At 33.7% G+C, this 25,700-nt stretch overlaps 2 protein-coding genes across 2 annotated transcripts; one reads left to right on the forward strand and one right to left on the reverse strand.

Annotated features, from left to right (window-relative positions):
- Nucleotides 1-1,307: 1,307 nt before the first annotated feature.
- Nucleotides 1,308-7,348, reverse strand: LOC148301178 (uncharacterized). The gene is made up of 3 exons (XM_088273694.1): nt 7,160-7,348; nt 5,862-5,963; nt 1,308-4,529 (listed from the first exon to the last, which is right to left on the reverse strand). Exons 1-3 carry the CDS (start codon nt 7,295-7,297, stop codon nt 4,209-4,211), a joined length of 561 nt encoding a protein of 186 aa, XP_088129820.1. The 5' UTR covers nt 7,298-7,348; the 3' UTR covers nt 1,308-4,208.
- Nucleotides 7,349-8,231: 883 nt separating this feature from the next.
- LOC148301179 (bleomycin hydrolase-like) lies at nt 8,232-24,703 on the forward strand. Its single transcript, XM_088273695.1, has 11 exons — nt 8,232-8,555; nt 10,886-11,043; nt 12,089-12,219; nt 16,426-16,540; nt 17,421-17,558; nt 17,636-17,756; nt 18,990-19,117; nt 20,029-20,255; nt 21,362-21,482; nt 22,421-22,531; nt 23,175-24,703. The coding sequence occupies exons 1-11, from the start codon at nt 8,546-8,548 to the stop codon at nt 23,277-23,279; spliced, it is 1,365 nt and encodes a 454-aa protein (XP_088129821.1). The 5' UTR covers nt 8,232-8,545; the 3' UTR covers nt 23,280-24,703.
- The last annotated feature ends 997 nt before the right edge of the window (nt 24,704-25,700 follow it).

The following is a 25,700-nucleotide window of genomic DNA, read 5'->3' on the forward strand; positions in this document are numbered from 1 at the left end:
TTTATTATAGACTACATGTTTCAGAAGTTAAACTTCCATCATTCAGGTCTGTATAATAACTAAAATATAAAATATAAAATTGTTCTATAAATAAGGAGGGGAAAGTAAGGGGAAGGGGTTAGTCAAGGGGCGAAGTTTGAAAACAAAGGAAAAATGGAAAGCAAAGGTGAAGAATTTTGGAACAATATATTATTTAATAAATTATTATTAGAATTTAGGTTTTTTTGGATTTCCTTATTTATAGAACAATTTTATATTTTAGTTATTATACAGACCTGAATGATGGAAGTTTAACTTCTGAAACATGTAGTCTATAATAAAACTCAAGTGGTAAAAAACAAGTGTTATCTTTAATCATTGTACCATCTTACCACAAAGTTAATGCCGAAACAATAAATAAAATATCAATCTCTTTGTTAAGGTCTTAACTATATGTACACAATTATCAAATTCAGTAGCCAGCGCTCCGCAGGCGCAAAAAATACACGTCCTTAGTGTGTTTTAACAATCACCTCTCCGAACCCAAATTATTTTAGCAACCAATAGCAGCACATCACTGATTATACATTATGAGAACCTATCACGGAAACTATTTATAATATATATCGTCAATTATTGCTTTTTTTATTGATTGTAACATTACATCCGCCTCCGTAGTGTAATGGTCAGCACGCTCGGCTACCGTTCTGGAGGTCCCGGGTTCGATTCCAAGGGGGGTAAAATAAATATTAGTGATTTTTTCACTGTAATATTTATTCTATATTACCCTGGACTGGTACCTGAAGCGGAGGGCTGATCACCTTTCCTTCATGTGTAAACGATCAAGATAACACTGCGTTAATATGACACAGTGCCCTATGCACCATTGGGGTGCGGATAAGGGCTTTATTATTATTATTAACATTACAATGATTAAAGAAAACACTTGTTTTTTACCACTTGAGTTTTATTATAGACTACATGTTTCAGAAGTTAAACTTCCATCATTCAGGTCTGTATAATAACTAAAATATAAAATTTAAAATTGTTCTATTAATAAGGAGAGGGGAAAGTAAGGGGAAGGGGTTAGTCAAGGGGCGGAGTTTGAAAACAAAGGAAAAATGGAAAGCAAAGGTGAAGAATTTTGAAAAATAGTATTTCAAAAAAATATTATTTTATTGTTTCAAAATTCTGTAAAATAGTATTTCAAAAAAATATTAATTTATTGTTTCAAAATTCTTCACCTTTGCTTTCCATTTTTCTTTTGTTTTCAAACTCCGCCCCTTGACCAACCCCTTCCCCTTACTTTCCCTTCTCCTTATTTATAGAACAATTTTATATTTTATATTTTAGTTATTATACAGACCTGAATGATGGAAGTTTAACTTCTGAAACATGTAGTCTATAATAAAACTCAAGTGGTAAAAAACAAGTGTTTTCTTTAATCATTGTAACATGTCTTACCACTAAGTTAATGCCGAAACAATAAATAAAGATTGTAACATTCATATCTATGCTTGAAAGCTTGGGATATGACCCAACACTTAGACATAAATGAGTGTAAAATTACAAGATAATTAGAATGCATCTAATACAAATCTACTGCATGAATCTGATGACTGGTGATATCCATCCAAAATGTATCAACCATTCGCATGAATTTGGACAAGCAAATATATTTTTTTAAATAACAGTGAAAAAATTTAATTTTAATTTGTAAACGTGTTATTGTAACTATATAAATTTTATATAAAAACAGCCGTCAGTAATTTGCACTTTTAAATAAATAAAAGACTATGTTATCCTCGTAAATGTGAGAACTGGACAATTATTGGTGCATTTAATTACTACTTTTTGTTTAAAGTCAGGTTTCCATGTAACTTCTCATCCTCATTCTCTCTTGGATTCTAAATTCCTCCCTGTTATGTTAGTGATAAGGTCGCCATATTGCAGGATATGTCCTTAAATCTTCCCTCTACTATTTTTGTTTTCTTTTATTCTACCACTCCATGCTAAAGATTAGGAATTACTTGTTCTTAAGCCAGGATTCTTCTAATTTTTCTTCTTTAGCTAGGACTGTGTCCTGTTGTTCTCAGAGTCCGTTCCCGGGAGGTGGATGACCAGCTGTTTTTCCACCATTTACGTGGTCTTCCTGGGGGTCTGGCTCTTATGTATTCATTTGCTTTTCTCTGACATATTTGTCCGCCTCCGTAGTGTAATGGTCAGCACGCTCGGCTACCGTACTGGAGGTCCCGAGTTTGATTCCCAAGGAGGGTCAAATAAATATAAGTGATTTTTTCACTCTAATATTTATTCAATATTACCCTGGACTGGTATCTGAAGCGGAGGGCTTTGAACCTTTCCTTCATGTTAATGATCAAGATAACACTGCGTTTATATGATGCAGTGCCCTATGCACCATTGAGGTGCGGATAAGGGTTTGAATGAAAAATGAAATGACATATAGCTGGAAACAACTCCTCAATCATTCTCCTGTCCACTCGTGTATATTATGCCAGGAGATTCGATTTCTTCCGACACCACTTCTTGCAATGGAGGCATCACTCTATTACTACATTGCATTTCTCTCCCATCATAAAATATCAAAGTATATTTTCCAGTCTCCAATAAAACTAAACACCATAGATTCATTTTCTCAAACACAGACTATGCACATATCACTACTAAACAAAGTACAAAAATGCAATTGTTACATATACAATTATAAACATTTCTAATTTCACTACATAAATGTATATTTTTATTTATTAAAAGGAGAACTCTATATTTTTATGAATATAAAATTCCTTACCACTTTGAACTTTCAGCATATATGGATTTCAACGTGGTAAGGGACTTTGTTACGCAGCAGTATATCATTATGAATAATTTAATATTTAATTTAGGAAGTCACAACACTCACATAAGAAAATTGCAAATTTAAAATAAAATAGATTATTTAATTTTTGAAATATAACTTTGTTCTAAAATCATTATAGTGATTTTAAAACAAAGGTAAATTTTAATTATAAAAGGGAAAATCACAAAGTTATTGCTTCATATATAAATTATAGATAATTTAAAATTATAATGTAATAATTAAATCATATCGCTCACTCCTTTCAAGAACGTCATAAATAAAAAAACTTGATTTTTCAGGAGAGCGCTTTTAAAGTAAAATATAATACAATGTATTAAAAATAAATATCAAGCCACTTATTGAACTTTTTACTGCGTAACAGATCTTTTTAGGTAAAACCTGAAGGTTTTTTCTCCATTGGAAAAATATTTAGTATGTTTAAAAAAATAATTAAACAATACCTTTTCTTCAAAATGCAAAAACAACACTTTCTGCCCTGTAGCGGGTAAATGTTAAGTAAAAAATATGCCACTTTTGCTGGGATATAGTACATTTTCTGGGCATTCCAAAAACATGCACAACTGAAAATTGACAATTTTTGATTTATGACGTTCTTGAAAGGAGTGAGCGATATATAATACATAGCTACAATTTGGTTTATCTTTGATACAATAGAATACAGAAATGTCGTTATCTGGGTTGTGAGATTTAGGAAAAAAGAGTGGCATTTTTATTTCATGACTCATTTTCACATTATTATTTGTTAGTCCGACAATATTTATTGGATCTGTTCAAATCAAGTCAAATAAGGATAAAAGACAATCAAAATAAAAATACATTTTTGGCATCTCAATATAGATAATGGTTGTAAGCCCTGTCATTACCCAGAACTCCATATTCTTCCTCATCTATGTTGAGATATCAGTGATATCTTAACACATTGTTTGCGAGAAACGCTTACAAGCGTCTACTACATACTGTTGGTAGAAAGCGGGAGACACTTATAAGCGTTCTATTTTACATGATAGAGCGTGAGAGATGCCATAAATCATTGTACATATTGGAATTGGGTTTGCTGTTACTTGTGATTAGTATACTGAGGGTCGGGCGGCAGACTGTCCGAGTATAATTAGGGGTTGTTGAAAAACTGCCCGATGACGATGTGTTAATTGTTAACAGCATGAAGGTATTTACATCCTTCCAAACGATGTTATAACATACAATGTTGAATGCATGTCACAGTAGATTTTTAATAAAAAGTAGTATGTACCTAGTAAAACTGAGATGTTATATATATTTTTTGATTTAATAATATAACCCAGAAAAATTCTATCAGCAAAATCAGACATTTAACCTTATGTATACAAGTTTACTTATCGAGATATCTCTTCATCTGCTTATTTTGGTGCTGCATGGAGTACTGGGCATTGTCGGCCTTCATCAGTAAAGAATCCAGTTTATCGACCTGCGAGGCGACATGCTGATTGATGTCCTTACTAAGCGCGGTCCTCTGGTTCTCTCTCATGGTATCTAGATCATCAAGAGCGTGGTTGATGGAGCTCTGCGCCTTAGATGGAGTCGAATGTGGACTGTCGGTGGGGATGTAGCTCGGATCCGTGGAGTAGGACATATTGTCCTTAGAGCCCCCGAGCTTGTTGCGGAGAAGGTCCGTCAGGCTGCCGCAGACACCCTGGAAACCCGGAAATAGTTTATTTTTAACTGCAACAGCTAAAGGCGCGTTGCAGGAGCCTAGGTGAGAACCTATCCGACATCGGATCCGTGATAGTTCATAAGGAACTGTCACGAGAGGTGGTATCATACATGATAAAAATAGTGAAGGACATTGATAAAATAAAACAAGCTAGGATGCAAAATGCCGAACCCTCTTCTAGCGGAACGGAAGATCTGCTTATGACAGTTAACAGTCCGCCTTCTCCTAAGGAGTTTTACGTGGTTTCCTCCCAGCAATGAGCAAATGCTGAGAAGTTCCCGATTAGCCCACACTAGATTATCCCTAATGTTCCCAACACAGATTCAAATAAAACATATTGAATTAGTTAGAAGAAACAAAAATCCACTAAATGATCTATACACCTTGTTCATAATAAACAAGGTAAATAATATATGCATTTACCTTTTTTTTTTTTAAACTGCAACATTTTGAGTGTTCAAATACTTCACAAATCTGGGTTGTCTCCGCTATCAACCACTATCATAAATAAAACCCAAGGACCCAACATTCATCAAACGGATCATAACTGGAGATGAAACATGGATTTATGAGTATGACACGCAATCCAGACACCAAGCGAGTGAATAACGTGCATCGAATGAGCCGCAACCAAAAAAAAACACGTCGTTTTCAGTTGAAAAAAAAGGTGATGCTCACAGTTTTCATGGATTACAAAGGTGTTGTGTATCATGAATTCCTTCTACAAATCCAGACCGTCAACAAGGAGTATTATTTGGGTGTTATGAGACATTTGCGTGAAGAAATTTGCCAAAAAAGACCGATTTTTTGGGCAAACAACTCGTGGATCTTGCACCATGATAACGCACTGTCGGACAATACCTACGTTATCCGTGACCATTTGGCTAAAAACGGAAGGAATACCATCCAACAACCACCAAATTCACCTGATTTGGCTCCCTGCGCCTTTTTCTATTCGGTCGACTCAAGAAATCGCTCCGCAAAATGCGTTACATACAGCACCCGAGATGAGATCATGGAAAAATCGAAGATGGCTCTGATGGCCATACCGCAAACTGATTAAAAAAATGTTTCGAGGATTGGATCAAGCGCTGGCATAAGTGCGTTGCAGTCGATGGGGAGTACTTTGAAGGGGACAATATGGATTTTGATGAATAATCTTGTATTTTTAATTTTTTAACAAATTCTGGGAATTTTTTTATAAATCATTTATAAACAAAGATTTGGACCAAAAAAAAATTGTGGTAATTTTATAATTACCAAACAAGTTTTGGAAAAAATAAATATGCAATCTAAAAAATGAGAGATTACCTTTAGTCTATTCAGCCTTCTTTGAGTTCCAGACAAAATAGTATTTAACTCAGTTAGGCCCCCTGACACCTTATTTAAATCATCATTTTGTAATGAGATATCCTAGAACAAAGAAAAAAAACAATAAAATTATTACTGTAAATTGGTTTTATTTTATTTATTTATTTAATTTTTTTGTACAGAAAATAATATGTACATTGGGGGACTTATTGCTAAAAAGCAATATCTTCCAACCCACCAAAAACAGACTAGTGATATTGGTCAAAACGTTTGATACCTAAAATAGCTGTTTGCAATCAGAGGGTAGATAGTACTTGAACATTTAAAAAAAACATAAATTACAAAATTAATACTGTATTAGTTATGTAACTACTTTATATTTTATTAAATATTTAAGTAAATTACAAATTGATGATAATAAGGAAGGCATTGAACAACAAACTAGACAAAAATATCGAAATCTTTTAGTACATAACCATGATACACGATTTACACATAACAAAGGTTTGATAGTCCCAGGAATTAACAATTAATATGGGAATCGAACACTGCAATATATCGTTCCGAATATTTTTAATTTGTTGCCGACGGATGTTAGAGGTCAAAATAAAATATGGAAAAAGAAAAAATAAAGGAATGGGTCAAGAGTTAATTCTATGAAAATTGTAAAAAAGTTTATATGCTAAATTTTTTCTCTTTTTTGTGTGTATATTAGGTTAAAATGGTTAAAAACAATGAAAAATGTATTCAAAAAGAGCTCCACCAAGGTGGCTTGGTGTGTCTGCATTTTTTTAAAGAATATGTTTAAAATTGTGATTTAAATAAATGTATACAATTTATGTTTTAAAAAAAAGGAAAAAGGGAGATTAGGTTTTATTAATCATCATTGAATTTTTGAAAGCCTCCTTTGTTTAAGAGTGATTTTGGCTCTAACAAACAAAATACATTGTAATTACAATAAATAAATGATATAAGAGGAGATAGAGACAGGAGAAAAAAAAACTGCAAATTAGGACAATATAAAATAAACTATTCAATCTGCATTGATTAAATCATATTAAAATGTGGACAGTAAAAATTATAAATTGTGCTGTAAATTGTTATTTGTTATGAAGTGTGTGATGAAAAATAAATAAACAAAATAAAAAAAATAATTAATTTACTTAAAATTTTAATTTTAAAATGTCAATTTACGTAAAAATCACGGTGCGTTATTTATCAAAAAAATTCTGTACTGTAAATACATTATATTAATAAATTATAAAACTGCTTTTAATGTAAGAAATAAAATACTGTACCTCGAATTGTGCGGCCTCAATTTTCTCTTGTTCTATCAAAGCAGCGGGTTGGATCCTCACAAAGTCATCTTTGTTCGGTTTTTCTAATCCCAGCAACTCAGCCCGCATGCAAGCATGCTCGTAAGTCCCTTCAGCCATTTTATATTGCTAATTATTAAAATAAGACACAACTCTTATTTGAACTATCAACTTGGAAAGACGATCCGTCCCCGAATGTCAACGATCCCCCGCCTCGAATGTCAACGAATGTCTTGTCAGAAATATTGATTACATTCAAATTGGTGATAATGTTCCCGGAAATCGTTATTTAGAACGTGATATCCAGCTGAAACAAAAATCTTAGATATCGATTTGATCAATTTCATCTCCGTGATATCCAATAAGTCCGCTAAAAGTGTTTAAAGTAGATTTTAATTAATAATACATTCCATTCATTTCAAAGTACGCGGGTTTCTTTTCTGTCAGTAGGAATTCGTTAAGTATGTATGGATGTTGCCAGATGTTCAATTTAGAGCCAAGCAATCTGATACCCTCTTTGAAAATATATAACCCTTTTAAAAATAGGTACACATTTTATTTTCTCATCCAAAATATCTAAGCGTTAGCTATTTTACTAGATAATCGTAAATTTTCGGTTTCCACAGTTCGAATACATAAACTTTTATTTCAAATTCTCATTCTGCATTCGATATAGATATAAATGCTATGTAAACTTTTCCTGACATAAAGCGAATACACCCTCTTCAAAAATCGTTTCCCAATAAAAATTACTCAACGCTATAGTTATTCACAAATATTATCGTTTTGATTTTGAGGCCATTTTAATGGCACCTTTTAAATCATTTTAGGACTGACATAATATTATTGTTAGAACTTTCCTGGTGTAAAGGCCCTAAAGTTCATAAAAACTCTCCACTTACAGCCATAGTCACATGAATAAGCACACTCTTGTAGTATAATCTTTGCTGTAAATCCTGTAAACGACGAGTGGCTACAATAAATAAATTTTGAAATCAGTACCTATCTAGTTTTGATCGCTTATTTGTTGGCAATCAGTGATGTAGCCGCTCATTTTTTGTGATGACAAATGAAATTTGATTTCATCCGATTTTATTTTATATTAGTATTTCAGTTTTCATTTGAATTGGATTTCGTGCGATTGATTTTGCTTCGTAAAATCTAACGTGTGATTGCGTTTGCTTTTCAATTTATCGCTTTATAAAACATTACACTGTGATGTTTATTTATGCTGCCTGATATTCTCGATCTTTGAATGTTTGTTTGAGCTGGGTGAGCGCGCAAGTTTTGCTCTCTTTGACTGTGTTTGTGTGGCGCTCGTAATCGAAATTTTTAATTTATCTCGGTTTTTGCTGATCGCTACCTGCCATGGCTGCAGGTAAGAATGTACAAAAATCTTTATTTTACATGTATACAAGCAAAGGTATTTTAATTTGCTATAAATAAATCCGTTCGAATGTTTAAAATCAGCTTGTCATTCTTATCGTAACCTATTTTTGTTCTGTCAACGGCATATCATCTGTTTTCGTAACGGGATTTTATCGCAGTTTGCCGTTATTTAAAAAAACTTAAATTAGGTCACAAGACCTGGTTTTGTTTTATTTAATGTTTAATATAAACAAACCTTAAGCCATCATTAATCAAACTAATCAAAAGACAATTTCGGTTATCAAATTTTATTGTTGCTTATTTTCAAAAAAATTGTCTAGAAAAAAAACTACCTACATTAACGTTTTAGAAAAATATCATAATTAACATATAATTAATTTCAATATAACTTGCCATTTGTTTTTATGAACTGAAATTTTATTATTTTTATTTTTTAAAAATTGCTCTATCAAAAATGATTACCTGCAAAAATTCTTATGAGTATCACGTTATCTATGAAAAAAATCATCGTATTTTATAACATAACGCTCACTCCTTTCAAGAACGTCATAAATCAAAAATCGTCAATTATCAGTTGTGCGTGTTTTCGGAATGCCCAAAAAATGTACTATATCCCAGCAAAAGCGGCATATTTTTAACATAATATTTACCCGCTGCAGGGCAGATAGTGTTGTTTTTGTATTTTGAAGAAAAGGTATTGTTTTATTATTTATATTAATGTACTAAATATTTTTCTAATGGAGAAAAAACCTTCAGGTTATACCTTAAAAGATCTGTTGCACAGTAAAAAGTTCAATAAGTGGCTTGATATTTATTTTTAATACATTGTATTATATTTTTAAACTTTAAAAACGTTCTCCTGAAAAATCAAGTTTTTTGATTTATGACGTTCTTGAAAGGAGTGAGCGATAAGCCAAAGTAAACTATCATCTGAGTTTATTTCACTTTTTATTTTTTAATAATGAACCAATATAAATTATGAGAGTATTTTGAAAAATATATTTCTGACTTGTAAATTTTCGAGATATGTCAGTTTGCGATGATTGTGCAAATTTAAAGCCCTTCCTTCATGTTTTTAATTTACAATAATATAGTATCCTAGTGTTTAAAATTAATAATGATACTAGCCTGACACCTCCTGCAGATACTGTACTCCTGATCAGAGATCAAAAATTGTAAATTCATTGGTCATCTTAATCTATGCATAATACACTCATTCTACCGGTTTACATATCCATATGTGTTTTGTCCATCTCCGTAGTGCAATGGTCAGCTCGGCTACCGTTCTGGAGGTCCCGGGTTCGATTCCCAGGGGGGGTCAAATGAATATAAGTGATTTTTCACTCTAATATTTATTCAATATTACCCTGGACTGGTACCTGAAGCGAAGGGCTGATCAAGATAATGTGTTTGTATAATGCAGTGCCCTATGCACCATTGGGGTGCGGAAAAGGGTTTGAAAAGTTATGTGTTTATTGGTTAGATCCCAAAAGGAAGGTTAAATTATTATGATTAACTAACCATAACGTTGCTTCCACAAGGGAAGGCAGAGAGAATGGAATGCAACACCAATCTGTCTAAGCAAACAATCTTCGCCTTTTCCACATTCATGCATCTTCTCATACATTCCTGCTGATTATTCCGACTCCTAACCTGACCGCTTTCAATTATTTGAGATCATGCCAAGTTTTCCTCGGTCTTCCTCTAATAAAAAATTTATAAAAATAATTTTAAAAATCATAATTTTTTTAAATATTATTATTTTCAGTTGGTCTCTTTATTTGTAATGTATTTTTCACTTCTACCTTCCTTTTCCTTACTATCCTACCTGCAGACAAACCTTTAAAATAAAGAATTTGCAGGTTTTTAAAAAAAAAAGATAAATGTATGACAAGTCATGAGCCCTCGAAATACCTTGACCTCCATTTTCTTCTTCATCTATGTTGAGAAAAAAATTACTTATATTTATTTATTTATGTGATTATTTTGACCCCGCTAGTGATCGAATCTGGGAATTCAAATGTCCTAACTGCTGCACTACAGAGACAGACAAAATGGTCTTTTATGAATTACCCAAAATTATTTTAAACTTACAACATTTTGAGTGTGTCCAAATACTTGTTCACGAAATCTGGATTATCTCCAATTACAGGAGTTATTTTCATATCATTTTTTGACATCTCATCAAAGATGAAGAAGAATATGGAAGTCAGCCCCGTAAATGCCCAGACTTCCATATTCTTCTTCATCTTTGATGAGATGTCAAAATATGAAATATTTTAAATTTATTTTATTATTGACATTTAACTTTTTTTTTAGTTCCGCTATCACTAGAGAAGCTCTCGCAGCTGAAGAAGGAGTTTGAACAGGATCCGAAGAACATCCTCGCGCAAAATATCTGCTCCCGCGTAGATCCTTTCGAAGTCTGTCTCAACAGGAAAACTGTTGAGAACATCCAACATGTCTACACACATAAGGTAACTTTACTTTACTTTGTACTCTCACCCGTTTGGCTTTTGACCAACACATTTGTGCCAATGAGATATGTACTGCTCCGATAAACCATTTCATGAACTAGTTTAGGGTAGACTTTACTTATCTTTGTACTCTCACCTGTTTGGCTTTTGACCAACACATTTGTGCGGGTGCTAACGAGATGTGTACTGCTCCGATAAACCATTTCATGAACTAGCTTAGGGTAGACTTTACTTATCTTTGTACTCTCACCTGTTTGGCTTTTGACCAACACATTTGTGCGGGTGCTAACGAGATGTGTACTGCTCCGATAAACCATTTCATGAACTAGCTTAGGGTATGTTAAAATATATATGGTTGTTGACATTTCTTGCTACATTCAATATTTTAAAATGTATTCATATGTAATGTGATATTTTTTTATTTATTTTAAATTCTTTTGCATTATACAAACATGACAAATTCAAATATGAAAAAATATGAATAAAATATAAATAAAAAAAAGATCCCACTAATATATAAATATATATAAAATAAAACCCATTCGGGGATCCAAAATAAATGATCTGAGAGGGTACTTTATGGAAAGATATATATGTAGTGTTTAGTCATATTTTCTTATTTTGTTTTTACCTTATGTTATATTTTCTCATTTGTTTATTTTAAATATGTTTCTTACCTTGTGTTTTCTCATTTATTTCTTTTAAATATGCTTCTTGTGCCTATTTATTTTACCTGTTTATTGTTTTTATATTTTGCCATGTATTAGTATTAGTTTTGGTTGTTTAAAAAAAATCTTTTTTGTTGCTTTATTATTTGTGTTCCAGTCTTGTTAACCTTAATCCCATGTCCCAAAATGAGAAATAGAAATTACCCATCGGGAATATTATATGTATATATGATTTATGTATGTAATATGTTTTGAAATAAAAAAAATAAAAAACTTGAGTAGGCATTATAGTTATATTAGGAAATCCCAATAAAACTTTTTCATTCTTGCCGAGATATCTTTCAAAAGTTGATTTGATCTCCCGAATCGTTTTGTAGGTGGAAACTGAAGGAAAGCCGACTACGAATCAGAAAAGCAGCGGCAGGTGTTGGATCTTCTCGGCCCTCAATGTCATCAGACTGCCCTTCATGAAGCAGCTCAACATCGAGGAGTTTGAATTCTCGCAGGGGTATGTATGCCCTATTCATTCATCCTATTTCGCTTTATTATTATTTTATTTTATTTACGGCTAATGCCTTTCTTCTTCTTCTTTCTGTGCCACTTCTAACGAAGATCGGCGATCATCATGGCTATCTTCAATTTTGATGCTGCAGCTCGGAACAGAGATTTGGTGCTTCTGCCAAACCATTGCCGTAGGTTTTTCAGCCATGATGTCCTTGGGCGTCCTTGAGTTCTTCGCCCCTCAATCTTTCCTTGTATGATTATGTGGAGAAGAGGATATTTTTAATTTCTCATGACGTGTCCGAAGTACATCAGCTTTCTCTGCTTGATGGTTGGTTGGGCCTGTGCCTTTAACAATATTAATAAAAATACTTACAATAACAATAAAGAATACATTTTTAATTAACGTTTTACTTAGTAAATACCATTATTTTTTAAAATCTACTGTGACACGTGTTTCGATGCATTTTGCATCCTTTTGTGTCATACGGTGTTTGAAAATGATGCTGAATGCATTGAAACACGTCGGCTGTCCAAACTTAAAACACAGTGAGGGATAATTTTTTTGTAGTACGTTTTTTTGCATTTTTGGACTAAGTAGAATCTACTCAGTCCAAAAATGCAAAAGAAAGCCTACTACAAAAAAATGTCCCTTACTGTGTTTTGAGTTTGGACAGCCGACGTGTCACAGTAGATTTTAAGAAATATTGGTATTTACTAAGTAAAACTTGGTATTTACTAATTAAAAATGGATAGATTTTACCACCACAAAGTGACTGCCGAATCAATTAATGAAAATGAAGCATACACTGATAAAAATTATCACTATCAGCGAGCAGCGAGAGAGAGAAACACAACATTTAAATTTATCCATTATAACATGGAGAAGAAATGCTGAGAAAAAACAGACTTCTAGGTGGATAACGATATATGGCTATGCTAATATAAATATTCAAGTCAAATAACATTTTACCACACCCGATGGTGCTTAAGGCACTGCAGCAAATTGATGCAATGTTGATTTGATAATTTTTTATATATGAAGCCAAGGTGATGAGTTCTGCGCTTCAGGTACTAGTCCAGGGTAATACAGTATCTACTCAATGAATTAGGGCCACCCATTATTTTTTTGAATACTCTGAAATCTTTTGGATTATTACATTTATTTTACATAAATACTTTAAGTTTTTTATTGACATCTAATATCATGTATATTACCTTCAATAATATGTAAAATATACCTGGATTATTTAAGCGTTTACAAAATTTTAAACCCTTTTTCTGAGAAAGGTCCCTAATTAGCACAGGTAGACAGATAGTTGAAAGTTCAAAAAAAAGCCCTATCTCATTTATTAGTGAAGTTTCTTGAGTTCTGATTGTTGTTTTGTTCAGAGAGGTTATATAGTTATCGTGTCTTGTGAAAAAAACTTAATTTTTAATTTTAGTTCATAAAGTATAATTTTTTTTTGTAAACACAAGTGTTTTTTTTGAAAAGGACAAAATGGGAAAAAGTAAAGACATTTCTGAGGAAAAAAAGTCTAGCGTTATAGTGCTACTGAAATTAGGAATACTATCTAATAGAGAAATTTCAAAAAAAGAAAACGTTTCTCGTCAAACAGTGGACAAAATTTCAAAATCAATAAAAAATCAGTCACCCGCCACCAGCAATCAGCGAAAGAACTGTCGTAAGATTAGAAAAACAACACCGAGGACTGATCAAAAAATCGTTCAAAGTGCCTTAGAAAACCGAAGTGCATCAGCAAAAACATTAAAAATAAAATTGGAAGAAGAGGGTATAAATATATCGGTATCAACACTGAGGCGACGTCTTTACGAAGTAAATCTGAAATGCAGGCGCCCTGTAAAAGTACCAAAATTGACACCACGAATGAAAGCGGATCGATTAAAATGGGCCAGGCTACATCGAAATTACTCGGTAGATGATTGGAAAAAGGTATTTATTTAAATTGAATTTTCAACATATCATTTTAGTCAATAAACTTATATATTTGAATTAAACTTAAATTTTCATTATTTTTCAGGTCATCTTTAGTGATGAGTGCCGGTTAGAAGCCGTGACAGAGAGCCGTCGATTCGTCAGGAGAACACCAATGGAACGTTACAATGAGGCCTGTGTGGTTAAAGTTATCAAACACCCCCCTGCAACAATGATATGGTCATGTATTATTAACAATTTACCTGGGCCGTTGTTTTTCGTGGAAGGAACAATGAACCAAAATTCCTATAAGCAGGTCCTCGAACGAATTTTATTGCCCTTCTACCATACACTCGACCCAACAGAAGGTCCATACACCTTCATGCAGGATGGGGCACCTTGCCACCGGGCTAAATCAATAATAAAAATTTTGTCTAACAAAAATCTGCCTTTGCTCCCCTGGCCTGGAAATTCTCCGGACCTTAATCCTATAGAAAACGTATGGAGCATGTTAAAAAATAAGGTATACTCATTCCCAAATCCGACAGTAGACTGTCTAAAAAAAAAATTCAAAAAATTAGGTCAGAAGACGAAGAAATAAAAAACACGATAAAACAGTGCATTTTAAGTATGCCAAAAAGAATTGAGGCAGTTATTTCTGCCAAAGGTGGAAATAATAAATACTAACTATATTTATATGAAAATATATGCATAATTTAAGCGTAATAAAGTGTTCTTGTGTAAATAAAATTCAATGTTGTTTTATTCAAGGTTTTCTCTGAGTTATTCCTGTTTGAATTGAGAAATTGCGCGAAATTCTGCGTGGCCCTAATTCATTGAGTAGATACTGTACAGTAAAGCACCCTATAACGTTGAGATAAGTACCGCGTTATCATAGAGAACATTATAGAGGAGAGTACCGCGTTATCATAGAGAACATTATAGAGGATATTTTAAATTGTATTAATATAATAATGACTCATTTCAATCATTTTTGCTGGTTGAAATGTAAAAACCAATTTAAAACTTTAATCCCTTATAACGTTCCCTCTAATAATGCAGTACCTATATCAACATTATGGGGGAGTTACTATATTAGTCCACCTCCATAGTGTAGTGGTTAGCGCGCTAGGCCACCATGCCCAATCCGCACCCAATGGTGCATAGGGCACTGCATCATATAGAAGCAGTGATATCTTGATCATTAAATACACGAAGGAAAGGTGATCAGCCTTCCGCTTCAGGTACCATTATATTAAATAAATAAATAAAGCAGGGTCATATTAAATAAATAAATAAACCAGGGTCATATTAAATAAATATTAGACTGAAAAATTACTAATATTTATTTTGACTCTCTTAGGAATCGAACCTGGGACCTCCAGCATGGTAGCCTAGCGCGCTAACCACTACACTATGGAGGCGGACAAGGAATAGTTATCCATTTTACTTATCTTTCTATTATATATTATCATACTTATATAGTACTCTTATCTTAATCATAGTAATGTTGAAAAACATCCACCGTGTAAAGAATAATACCTTGCATTTTATCAGATAACTATTGTAAATGGCATTTGAAGGTGATTTGAAAATGCATACATCGTATAGTGTTATATTCTATTTCTGTCTAGTTAATTAATTAAACCATATCCGCTCCCTAGGTGGAGCATATGGAGTCCACAAACTGTTTCCAGGCTGTTCTGTCGGCTGCCAGCTCCCTTGCATCCTCCCAAGTCAGATCCGCATCCCTAAGTTCTGAGGAGAACTGCCGACGAATTGTCAGCAGTGGTCGTCCCGGGCGGCGCGAACCTGATGCCTTGTAAAAGAGGCAAGCTTGATTAAGACTCTCAGGAGGCATGCGGAGTACATGGCCAAGCCAACTGAATCGCCTTTTCTTGACGACAGTTGTGACCAAGATTTGCTGCGTCCTACGCCTTATCTCTTCATTCCTCACAAAGTCAAACCACCGCACGTCTAAAATTCTACGCAAACACCTATTCTCAAAGCTTAGTACACGGTTTCTGTCTAGTTTAGTCTATCCATATTATTTTTACAGAAATAGTATGAAATTGAAGTATTTTTGTAAAAAATAAGAACACAAATAATTCGGTTTTTAAAAAAAAATAATACTTAGAACTTGCTCATGTCACTATATACAAAAACATCCTCGCTTTCATATCAGTTTATGCTACTCCATAAATCCCTTCTTGCAAGTTGCTTGTAAAATTGTTCGACAACATTCTTGATAAAACATGTGTTGAAATTGGTTTACAGATATCTGTTCTTCTGGGATAAAATAGAGAGGTGCCACTATTGGCTGAACAGCATTGTGGAAACGGCGCGGAGAGGGGAAGAAGTTGACGGAAGATTAGTCACATTTCTTTTACACGTGAGTTTCATCTTATTTAACCCCGTGATACACTTCCCTTAATGCATGGTAGTGATGCACGGAGTTGGCAAAAGAAGGTTGAAACGTGAAAGTAGACTGAATTTGGTCAAAATGTGACGAATTAAGACTAATGCTTTTGAACAAACAATGTTCGCAGACGGCGTATGAGTCGTATCGCGCCAACCGTATCGTTATATAATATTAACAACCCAACTGAACTCGCCAGTTGCCACTTGATACTTTTTTATTGGAATTTATTAAAAACTCTTCGATAACTGCCTAATTTTTTATTTATTTATATAAGGTTTAGTTTTTTAACTTAACCTGTCCGCCTCTGTGGTGTAATGGTTAGCGCAGGAGTTCCCAAAGTGTGCGCCGCGGCGCCCTGGCGCGCCGTAGAAAGTAAAGAGGGGCGCCGTGAGTTGATCCTCTATCATTATCCGAAACCACAAATATTTTGTTTTTTTTGTTCTCTGTTTCAATTCTGAATTCTTATAAATATAATAAAACTTAATTTCATATTGTGGATAGGCAGAGAGAATAGAACGCCACACCACTCTGTCTTTGCAAACATTCTTCGCCTCTTCTACATTCATGCATCTCCTCATACATACCCGACGATTATTACGACCCCTGACCCGGCCGCTTTCAAGTATTTGACCTACCTGATTGTGCCAAGTTTTCCTCGGTCTTCCTCTGCTTCTATTTCCAACTACATTTGCCTCATAAATTTGTTTAACCGTTCTTTCTTCACTCATACGTTCCACATGTCCAAACCATCTCATCACACCTTTCTTAATTTTATCGATAATGCTTATCTCAGCCTTACATTGACCTATTATTGTGTAAATAAAACCCAAACATATGGTTAATTTTTTAGGATCCCACATGCGATGGCGGTCAGTGGGACATGCTGGTAAACCTGATCAACAAGCACGGATTAATTCCCAAGAAATGTTTCCCCGAGTCATTCAGCTGCGAAGACAGCCACCACATGAATGCCATACTTAAATCCAAGGTATATTGATCGTCAATATTTCCAAACGCCCGCTTATAAAATGCAAAACAACGCTTACAGAAAGTATCTCATTGCAGTTGCGTCATTTTGCCAGGGATCTCAGGGATTTAGTTGCGGGCGGCGCCTCTGAATCCGACACCCAAGCTGTTATCGAAACGCAAATGACGGCCATCTTTAAAATTGTAGCCATTTGTCTCAGTAAGTTTTTTTTTCACTTTATAATTAAAATATAGCTTTATTAGTCTTCCCCATTGCTCTCTATGGAATGGAGGGATGGACACTCACACAGGCACTAGAAAACCGAATAGACGCATATGAAATGGATCTCTATCGCAAGATCCTGCGAGTTTCATGGCGTGATCGGGTCACCGACCTAGAGGTTCTCCGACGGATCATCACCAATAAAGAACTCCTACCAACCATCAAGCAGAGAAAGCTGATGTACTCGGATACGTCATGAGAAATGAAAAATATCGTCTTCTCCACCTAATCATATAAAGAAAGATTGAGGGGCGAAGAACTCAAGGACGCCGAAGGACATCATGGCTGAAAAACCTACGGCAATGGTTTGGCAGAAGCACCAAATCTCTGTTCCGAGCTGCAGCATCAAAATTGAAGATAGCCATGATGATCGCCGATCTTCGTTAGAAGTGGCACAGAAAGAAGAAGATAGCTTTCTTTTTAAAATCACTACAAATATTTTATTATAACTTAATTATAATGTCTACTCGAAGCTAACCGCTTCATTTTTCAGACTGATTTTACTCCTTAAATTACCATCAATTGAATTATTCACATCATTTATTGGGTGTGTTCAGATCCTTGTTCATAATTCTCTACTTAGGAGTACATTTTTACATTTCAACGGGGATGAAGAAGAATATGGAAGTCAGGGTAAAAAAAATTGAGTAGTGTCAATCTTGGGTAGAATGGTGAATGTTACACCACGTGTGTAACGTATGTAACAGAATGTTCACTTAACCAGTCTATGACAGTTTGTAAGCCCTGTAAATACTAAGATTTCTATATTCTTCTTCATCTGTGTTGAGATGTTAAAATCATATTTTTTATTGATTTGGCATTTACTTTGCGGAATAACATGATAATTTTAATATAAAAAATAAAACACTTATATGAGACCACTTTTTTTGAGTTTATTCAATGGACAAAGTGGCTAGTTTCAAGAAATACAGATATACGAGTATTCTCCTACCTTTATTAGTCGATTGAATCCTGCATTTTATTAATAGACTAAAGGCTGTCAAAATGCAATCTCTCAGACGAATGCTTGTCAAAACGATGTATGATAGTCTGTGATTTCTGATTTGTGATGATCTGTGATTTTTTTTAAATTAATTTATTTTATGAAAAAATTGTCAAATATGGTAAAAATTCATAATGTACTCTTATTTTTTTATTTCTTTCTCGTAGGCACTCCACCAGAAACCTTCACTTGGGAATACTATAATAAGAGCAAGGCGTACAACTCTATCGGACCAATCACTCCTCAGGAATTCTACGAAAAGCATGTCAAACCTCTGTTTAATGTTGATGATAAGGTTAGTTCATTTCAAATGTGTCGAGTGTGGCTGTTAAAATATTAAATTTTTCACGGTCATTTTGTGGTAAAATCTATCCATTTTTTATTTAAGTTTTACTTAGTAAATATTATTTATTTAAAAGATATATTTTTCGTATTAATTATACGAAATTAATTTTAATGCATTGAATTAAAACATGTGGCACAATGGATTTTAAGAAATAGTAGTATTTATTAAGTAAAGCTCAAATTAAAAATTAAATTTATCATTAATTTATTTTGTCTGCCTCCGTACTGTGATGCTCAGCGTGTAAAGTTACCATGCCAATATGAAATATAACTTTTTAACTCCCGTTTTAGCACATTACTTACAGTGCTATTAAATCCAAATACATATTAAATAAAAAAAATGTGCTGTGTTTGATAAATATTTGATTTGTTATTTAATTGATTTGACAACATCCACTTATTTTCACCTCCCTTTAAGCATTAATTCTTCTTCAAACCCCTATCCACACCCCAATGGTGCACAGGGCACTGCATCATATAAACACAGTGTTTCATGATCGTTAACACATGAAGGAAGGGTGATTAGCCCTCCGCTTCAGGTACCAGTCCAGGGTAATATTGAATAAATATTAGAGTAAAAAAAACACTTTAATTACTTAAGAAATGTGTATTTTGGTCATATAATAAAACTAATTGTATCTGATTAACTGGGCATTTGGATTACGCGTTTTCAGATTAGCGGGACTCTACTGTACTATTATATTTTATTCAAAAGTTGACAAGGCAAACTAATAATAGCTCTGTGCACACTTCTGTGGGTACACGGTTGGGAACCACTGATGTAGATCATGAAGATCCTTCCTCTCATGGCAGTTGGCAAAGGAGGTGTGGATAGATAGTGAGGGTTGTGTTGTTGCGCAGATCTGCCTGGTGACGGACCCGCGGGCGGCGCACCCATTCGGGCGGCTGTACACGGTGGACTGCCTGGGCAACGTGGTGGGCGGGCGGCGCACGCTGTACAACAACCAGGCGGTGGCGCGCCTGCGCGAGGCCGCCGCGCGCTCCATCCAGGCCGGCGAGGCCGTCTGGTTCGGCTGCGACGTCAACAAGCGCTTCGTGCCCAAGATGGGCGTCGAGGACATACGCATGTGAGTCATATCGCTTACTCCTTTCAAGAATGTCATAAATAAAAAATCGTCAATTTTCAGTTGTGCATGTTTTCGGAATGCCTAAAAAATGTACTACCCAGCAAACGAGGCATATTTTTTACGTAATATTTACCCGCTACAGGGCAGAAAGTGTTGTTTTTGCATTTTGAAAAAAAGGCATTGTTTATTTAATTTTTTTAAATATACTAAATATTTTCCAAATGGAGAAAGAACCTTCAGGTTTTACGTAAAAAGATCTGTTGCACAGTAAAAAGTTCAATAAGTGGCTAGATATTTATTTTTAATACATTGTGTTATATTTTTAAACTTTAAAAACGTTCTCCTGGAAAGTCAAGTTTTTTGATTTATGACGTTCTTGAAAGGAGTGAGCGATATCAGTGTCCTCTTCATACTATCTTGACAAGTCTATTAGCAACGTCATCTTGTGTATACAGTGGAACCTCTCCTCAATCTATCGTTTCTCGAATAATCGTTTTACCGGATGTGCCGTTTATTTTTTCTACCCTGAATTTGTTTCACACATTAATGCAGAGGTTCCCAAACCCCGTTTGAACGATTCATATATGCCCACCACTATTCGACAGAGACAGAAAATTTTCATAAACATTAATTAAAAATGTGAATTATTTTTATTTATTTTTCCGAGTGTCTAGCTTTATTAAATACTTTGGTATGTTTGCGATATTGTATGTGTGAGTGGCTCCTTTGCTGACAGTACTAAAAAATAAAATGATTAAAAATAGGTGGCGCCCGCCACCCTACCGATATTTTAGAATGTGCTCTGGAGTACAAAAAATATATTTAAACTCATTATGTGAATTATGAGAGGTTCCTTCTTCTTCTTCTTCTTCTTTCCATGTTCGCTCCCTAAGTGGAGGATATGGCCAACACGAGACGTCTCCAAGTCACTCTGTCACGCGCCATCTCCTTGGCTTCCTCCCAGGTCAGTCCGGCGTCTCGAAGTTCCGCTGAGTATAGTCGGTGAATGGTCGTCAGCGGCCTTCCGGGGCGCCGGAATCCTCGGGAGGTTGAATTGCATGAATGAGAGGTTCCACTGTATTATTATTTTATTTTTTCTTCTACAGGCATGACTACTCGCTTGTATTCGGAACCGACGTACAAACCTCACTAAACAAAGCCGACAGAGTTATCTATGGAGAGTCTGCCATGACGCACGCAATGGCGCTCACAGCTGTTTCGATTGATGTAAGTATACATATTCTTCAAATTTATGTCTTCTTCTTCTTTTTGTAGATCCTAGGGATCTGTTTGTGCCTCCGCGTGTAGCTCTTGGGATGTTGACTGTTTTTCCATCTTTTCGGAAGTCTGCTTTAAATTTATATGATTTCAATAATTCTTCACAATTTTTCTTTATTATCATACTCATAATGTTTACGATTTAAAATAATGTCTTTACTGAATTTTTTTCTTGTGGAGGATACATTTTAAAATACTTTTTTTTTTTTATCTTTTATTATTTGATTAGTAATGTGTCTATCATCCATTCTGTCCATGTCTATCCAATCAAATATGACATGGCCGAATGATACCATCTATTTCAAATCTACTCACCTCCATTATCCAATTATGAATAGTCTTTTATACATAGTTTCGTTATTTAATGACTTAATGGTAATACGATGGAAGCAGTGTTATACAACTTTGCTGCGTAAAATTCCTTTGACCATGTGAGGTATGAGTTTGTTTGATGTTTCTGTGATTTTGATCTTTTGCGGCTCTATTTTATAGTATGATAGTGATTTGTGTATTTCGCTGGGAGGTTCTTGTAATTTTTGTGAGTAATTTTTTAACATACGTAAAGGAAATATATTCCTTTATTTTAATTTAATAGTCTTCTGCCGATAAAGCAGTATGCGACAGAAACGACTCTTTCGTCGCACACTGCTTTATCGGCGGAACACTTTATCTTGGTTTTTCTCTGTTGCACACTGCTTTATCGGCGGAACACTCCGTCTTGATTTTACTCTATCGCACACTACTGTATCGGCGGGACACTCCATCTTGGTTTTTCTCTTTCGCACACTGCTTTATCGGGCGGAACACTATTAAATTGAAAAATAAAAAAATACATTTTATTCACGTGTGTATGTAAGGATGTCCTAATAATAAATGATTTATTGCAGAAAGATGGAAATGCCACCAAGTTCCGTGTAGAGAATTCTTGGGGAGAAGAGAGGGGAGAGAAAGGGTACTTGCTCTTAACGGCCGAGTGGTTTGACGAATTTGTTTATGAGGTAATATTGTATGAACATTTAGTAAAAATTCTATATAATTATTTATGTTTTATCATCACCTTTTTAAACACACTCCTCATTTTCATTAACTCAAATTAAAGATTTTTCGGAAGTACATTTGAAATGCTATAATTTCAATCAAAATTTGATTTATAACACTCATTTTGTAAGTTATAAAATGGAAAATCACAAAGTTATCACCTCAAATATTGATTAAATTTATGTTTTAGTTTTGTAAAATTTTATAAAATAGAATTCTTCATCTAAAAAAGTCTTTATTCTTCGTGTACAATTACAATTTCATTCGAATTAACGCATATCGTAGTCATACAGGAGAAAGTGACCAAGTGCATTTTTTTACAAAAACGTGATCATTGACTATTTGACATCTTACTAGCTTAATATTGCCCTGAAAAAAAACCCAATGGATTTTAAACTTGGAAGTACAGTATAATGACTTGTTAAAAATGACTAATTGTGTTAATGTTTATTTTCTTGCCGAGCAAAAGTGATTTAAATGGCCCTCCTGAACATTTTACGTTTTGGTAGTTGGTCACTTTCTCCTGTACGACTACGATATATAAAAAGATTTAAAATGCCATTTAATTCCTGTCCTGTATTTACATTTTTGATCATTCAACAGGTGGTGTGTGATAAAAAATATTTATCAGCTGAAATCCTAGATGTCTTCAATCAAGAGCCCATCACTCTCCCTGCCTGGGACCCCATGGGAACGCTCGCTCAGTAATCAGGATAACGCATTTATCCCCTACAGGTTTTATTCCCGATCGGGTTTATTTGATAACAAAATCACTTCTCAAAAAAACAAATTGTCGTTCTTTGTTTTTAACCACTTTTTTATTGGTACCCTTCTCTAGCCAGTTTCGACAAGAACCTTGTCATCATCAGGGTTTAACGTGTACATGTTTATCCCTGATGATGACAAGGTTCTTGTCGAAAAGCACCAATAAAAAGTGGTTAAAAACAAAGTTCTAAGTTAATAAAATGTGCCACAAAGTATTTGCGAAAAACATCCTTCTTTATCTATGTTGAGATGTCAAAAAAATATTGGTGTTTACAAGTTTAAATTGGCACAAATGAAGAGGGAACTGTGTTTTTTTTACATAAAAAAATACATTCTGTACCTCTTTTGATTGTGATTTTGTTTTCAAATGTTACCTCTGTCGTCATGAATATTATTTGAATGAAACTGAATAGTTAGCTATGGAAATTTAGCTTTTTTAATTCTATATTAAGTAATATGTAGTACCTCCGGTAAAGTGCCACAGCATGTTTATCCATTTGGAATACACATTTATTGGACTGTTACGTAATGTATAATCCACATTTATTGTCGTTTCAAGCAGGTCGGTTCGGTCAACATTATATTTTGTATTTTAAAAGGATTGTTAACTTGTGGTATGGTAATACAATACCACTCTCCTTATCATTCATCATCACTCACTTTGTGTCATACCTCTTAAAAATTATTTACTTACTTTTAAGTGGTATTGCACATAGTGAATGATTAATGATGAGGAGAGTGTTCAGTCTATATTTATTTAAACATTAATGTAATTGATTTCTTTTTGTTTTATATACAATGCTCAGTTAATTTTAATCTATTTCTTTATTTTAAAAGGTTTACTTATTAGCTTTTTAAGTTGAAATCATTGCAAATATTTATATCAGTTATAATCTTTGATATATGTACTTGAATTTATATGTTTTTATCGGCTAGACATGGTATGTTGACCTTTTTACAACGTGGTTAAGTATAATAATACCCCGCCGAACACACGAGGATATATTCCAATAAGTTCTAACACTTAACAAAAGAGTGTAAAATGAGGTCATGTTCTTTTTTATATTCTTATATCTCAATATGTATCGTAATGTGCCAAATGTGTCGCAAAATTGCATTCAAGTATCAGAGCAATATAACATTATTGTTATTAAATTTTAAGGAATACCACACCGCGTGCAATTTTAAGGAATTCCAATACTATCGTATATAATACTGAAACAGTACTAAGAAGAGCAGGGTTTAGTGCAGTCTTTATTAACACATTGTTTGCGGGAAACGCTTAAAAGCGTCTTTTACATACTGTTGGTAGAGAGCGGGAGATGCTTGTAAGCGTTCTATTTGGCTACTTTTGGTAGAGCACAAAATTAGCCAAAAAACATGTACAGATGGGAATTGGGTGTGCGGTTACTTGTGATTAGTATACTGAAGGTTGGGCGGCAGACTGTCTAAATATAGTTAGTGTCAGGGTTGATGAAAAAACCGCCCGCAAATAATGTATTAATCGATGTTGATATTCTTCAGAACTGGACTTTTTCTTTCGCATAGTAACAATTTAAATTGAAGAGTGTGACATGTTTTGCAGAATTTTATTATCCTTGTGTCTGCTTATTACACAAAATGTTATAGTTATTTATTTTTTCATCGTTTTAATAAATTTTTGCATAAACCTGTGTGCTATTTCCTTTTAATATTCGAAGAAATCATGTATGTACAAATATTTTTTTTATTATTTTGTATTTTTCTGTCAATATAATCAAAACAGATAGCCTTGAATAATTTTTATATTCTTTGGAATGTTTACATTTTACAGTAGTATGTGTGTATTAAAAGCATCAATGGGTTTATTTATTTAATATTTTCACACATAAATTTGTTTACATGTGTTTCGCAATAACTGTATAAAATATGATGTTTTTACAAAAAAATCCCAAGTTCATCTTGATGTCACATTGATCTTTTCAATTTCAACGACTTTTAGCCAGATTTAACTTTTTTTTATATAAAATTCCACAAACGATTGTATTCTTTCAAATTATAAAAACTTATCTTCTTGCCATACTGATATTAAGATTTTTATATTCAAGTACTCATTATTTTCTAAAGTTACCATTTTTATATTCAATCTTTAAACTCTTGCTTTATTTTAACATGAATTTATACATTTCCTAAATATTGTAATGCATTTAAAAACAAAGTTGTAAAAATATCTAGACGCATGTACAAAAAATTACAAAAATAACTGGATCAAACCGAGCGAGTGTTTTTGCCTAGAATTTTCACTCATGAATTACATATGAAATTATAATAATAATAATAATAAAACCCTTATCCGCACCCCAATGGTGCATAGGGCACTGCATC

Source organism: Brachycentrus maculatus, unplaced genomic scaffold (genome assembly GCF_059751285.1).
Source record: "Brachycentrus maculatus isolate JH-2025_06_01 unplaced genomic scaffold, ASM5975128v1 h1tg000597l, whole genome shotgun sequence".
In the NCBI taxonomy this organism is placed as follows: domain Eukaryota; kingdom Metazoa; phylum Arthropoda; class Insecta; order Trichoptera; family Brachycentridae; genus Brachycentrus; species Brachycentrus maculatus.

Coding starts and splice junctions, on each gene's coding strand:
- LOC148301178 (XM_088273694.1), bottom strand. CDS start 7,297: ATGGCTGAAGGGACTTACGAGCATGCTTGCATGCGGGCTGAGTTGCTG. Junction 5,964..7,159: donor TTGAGGCCGCACAATTCGAG/GTACAGTATTTT, acceptor TCTTTGTTCTAG/GATATCTCATTACAAAATGA. Junction 4,530..5,861: donor GAAGGCTGAATAGACTAAAG/GTAATCTCTCAT, acceptor CCGGGTTTCCAG/GGTGTCTGCGGCAGCCTGAC.
- LOC148301179 (XM_088273695.1), top strand. Junction 17,559..17,635: donor ATGCCATACTTAAATCCAAG/GTATATTGATCG, acceptor ATCTCATTGCAG/TTGCGTCATTTTGCCAGGGA. Junction 21,483..22,420: donor TCACAGCTGTTTCGATTGAT/GTAAGTATACAT, acceptor GATTTATTGCAG/AAAGATGGAAATGCCACCAA.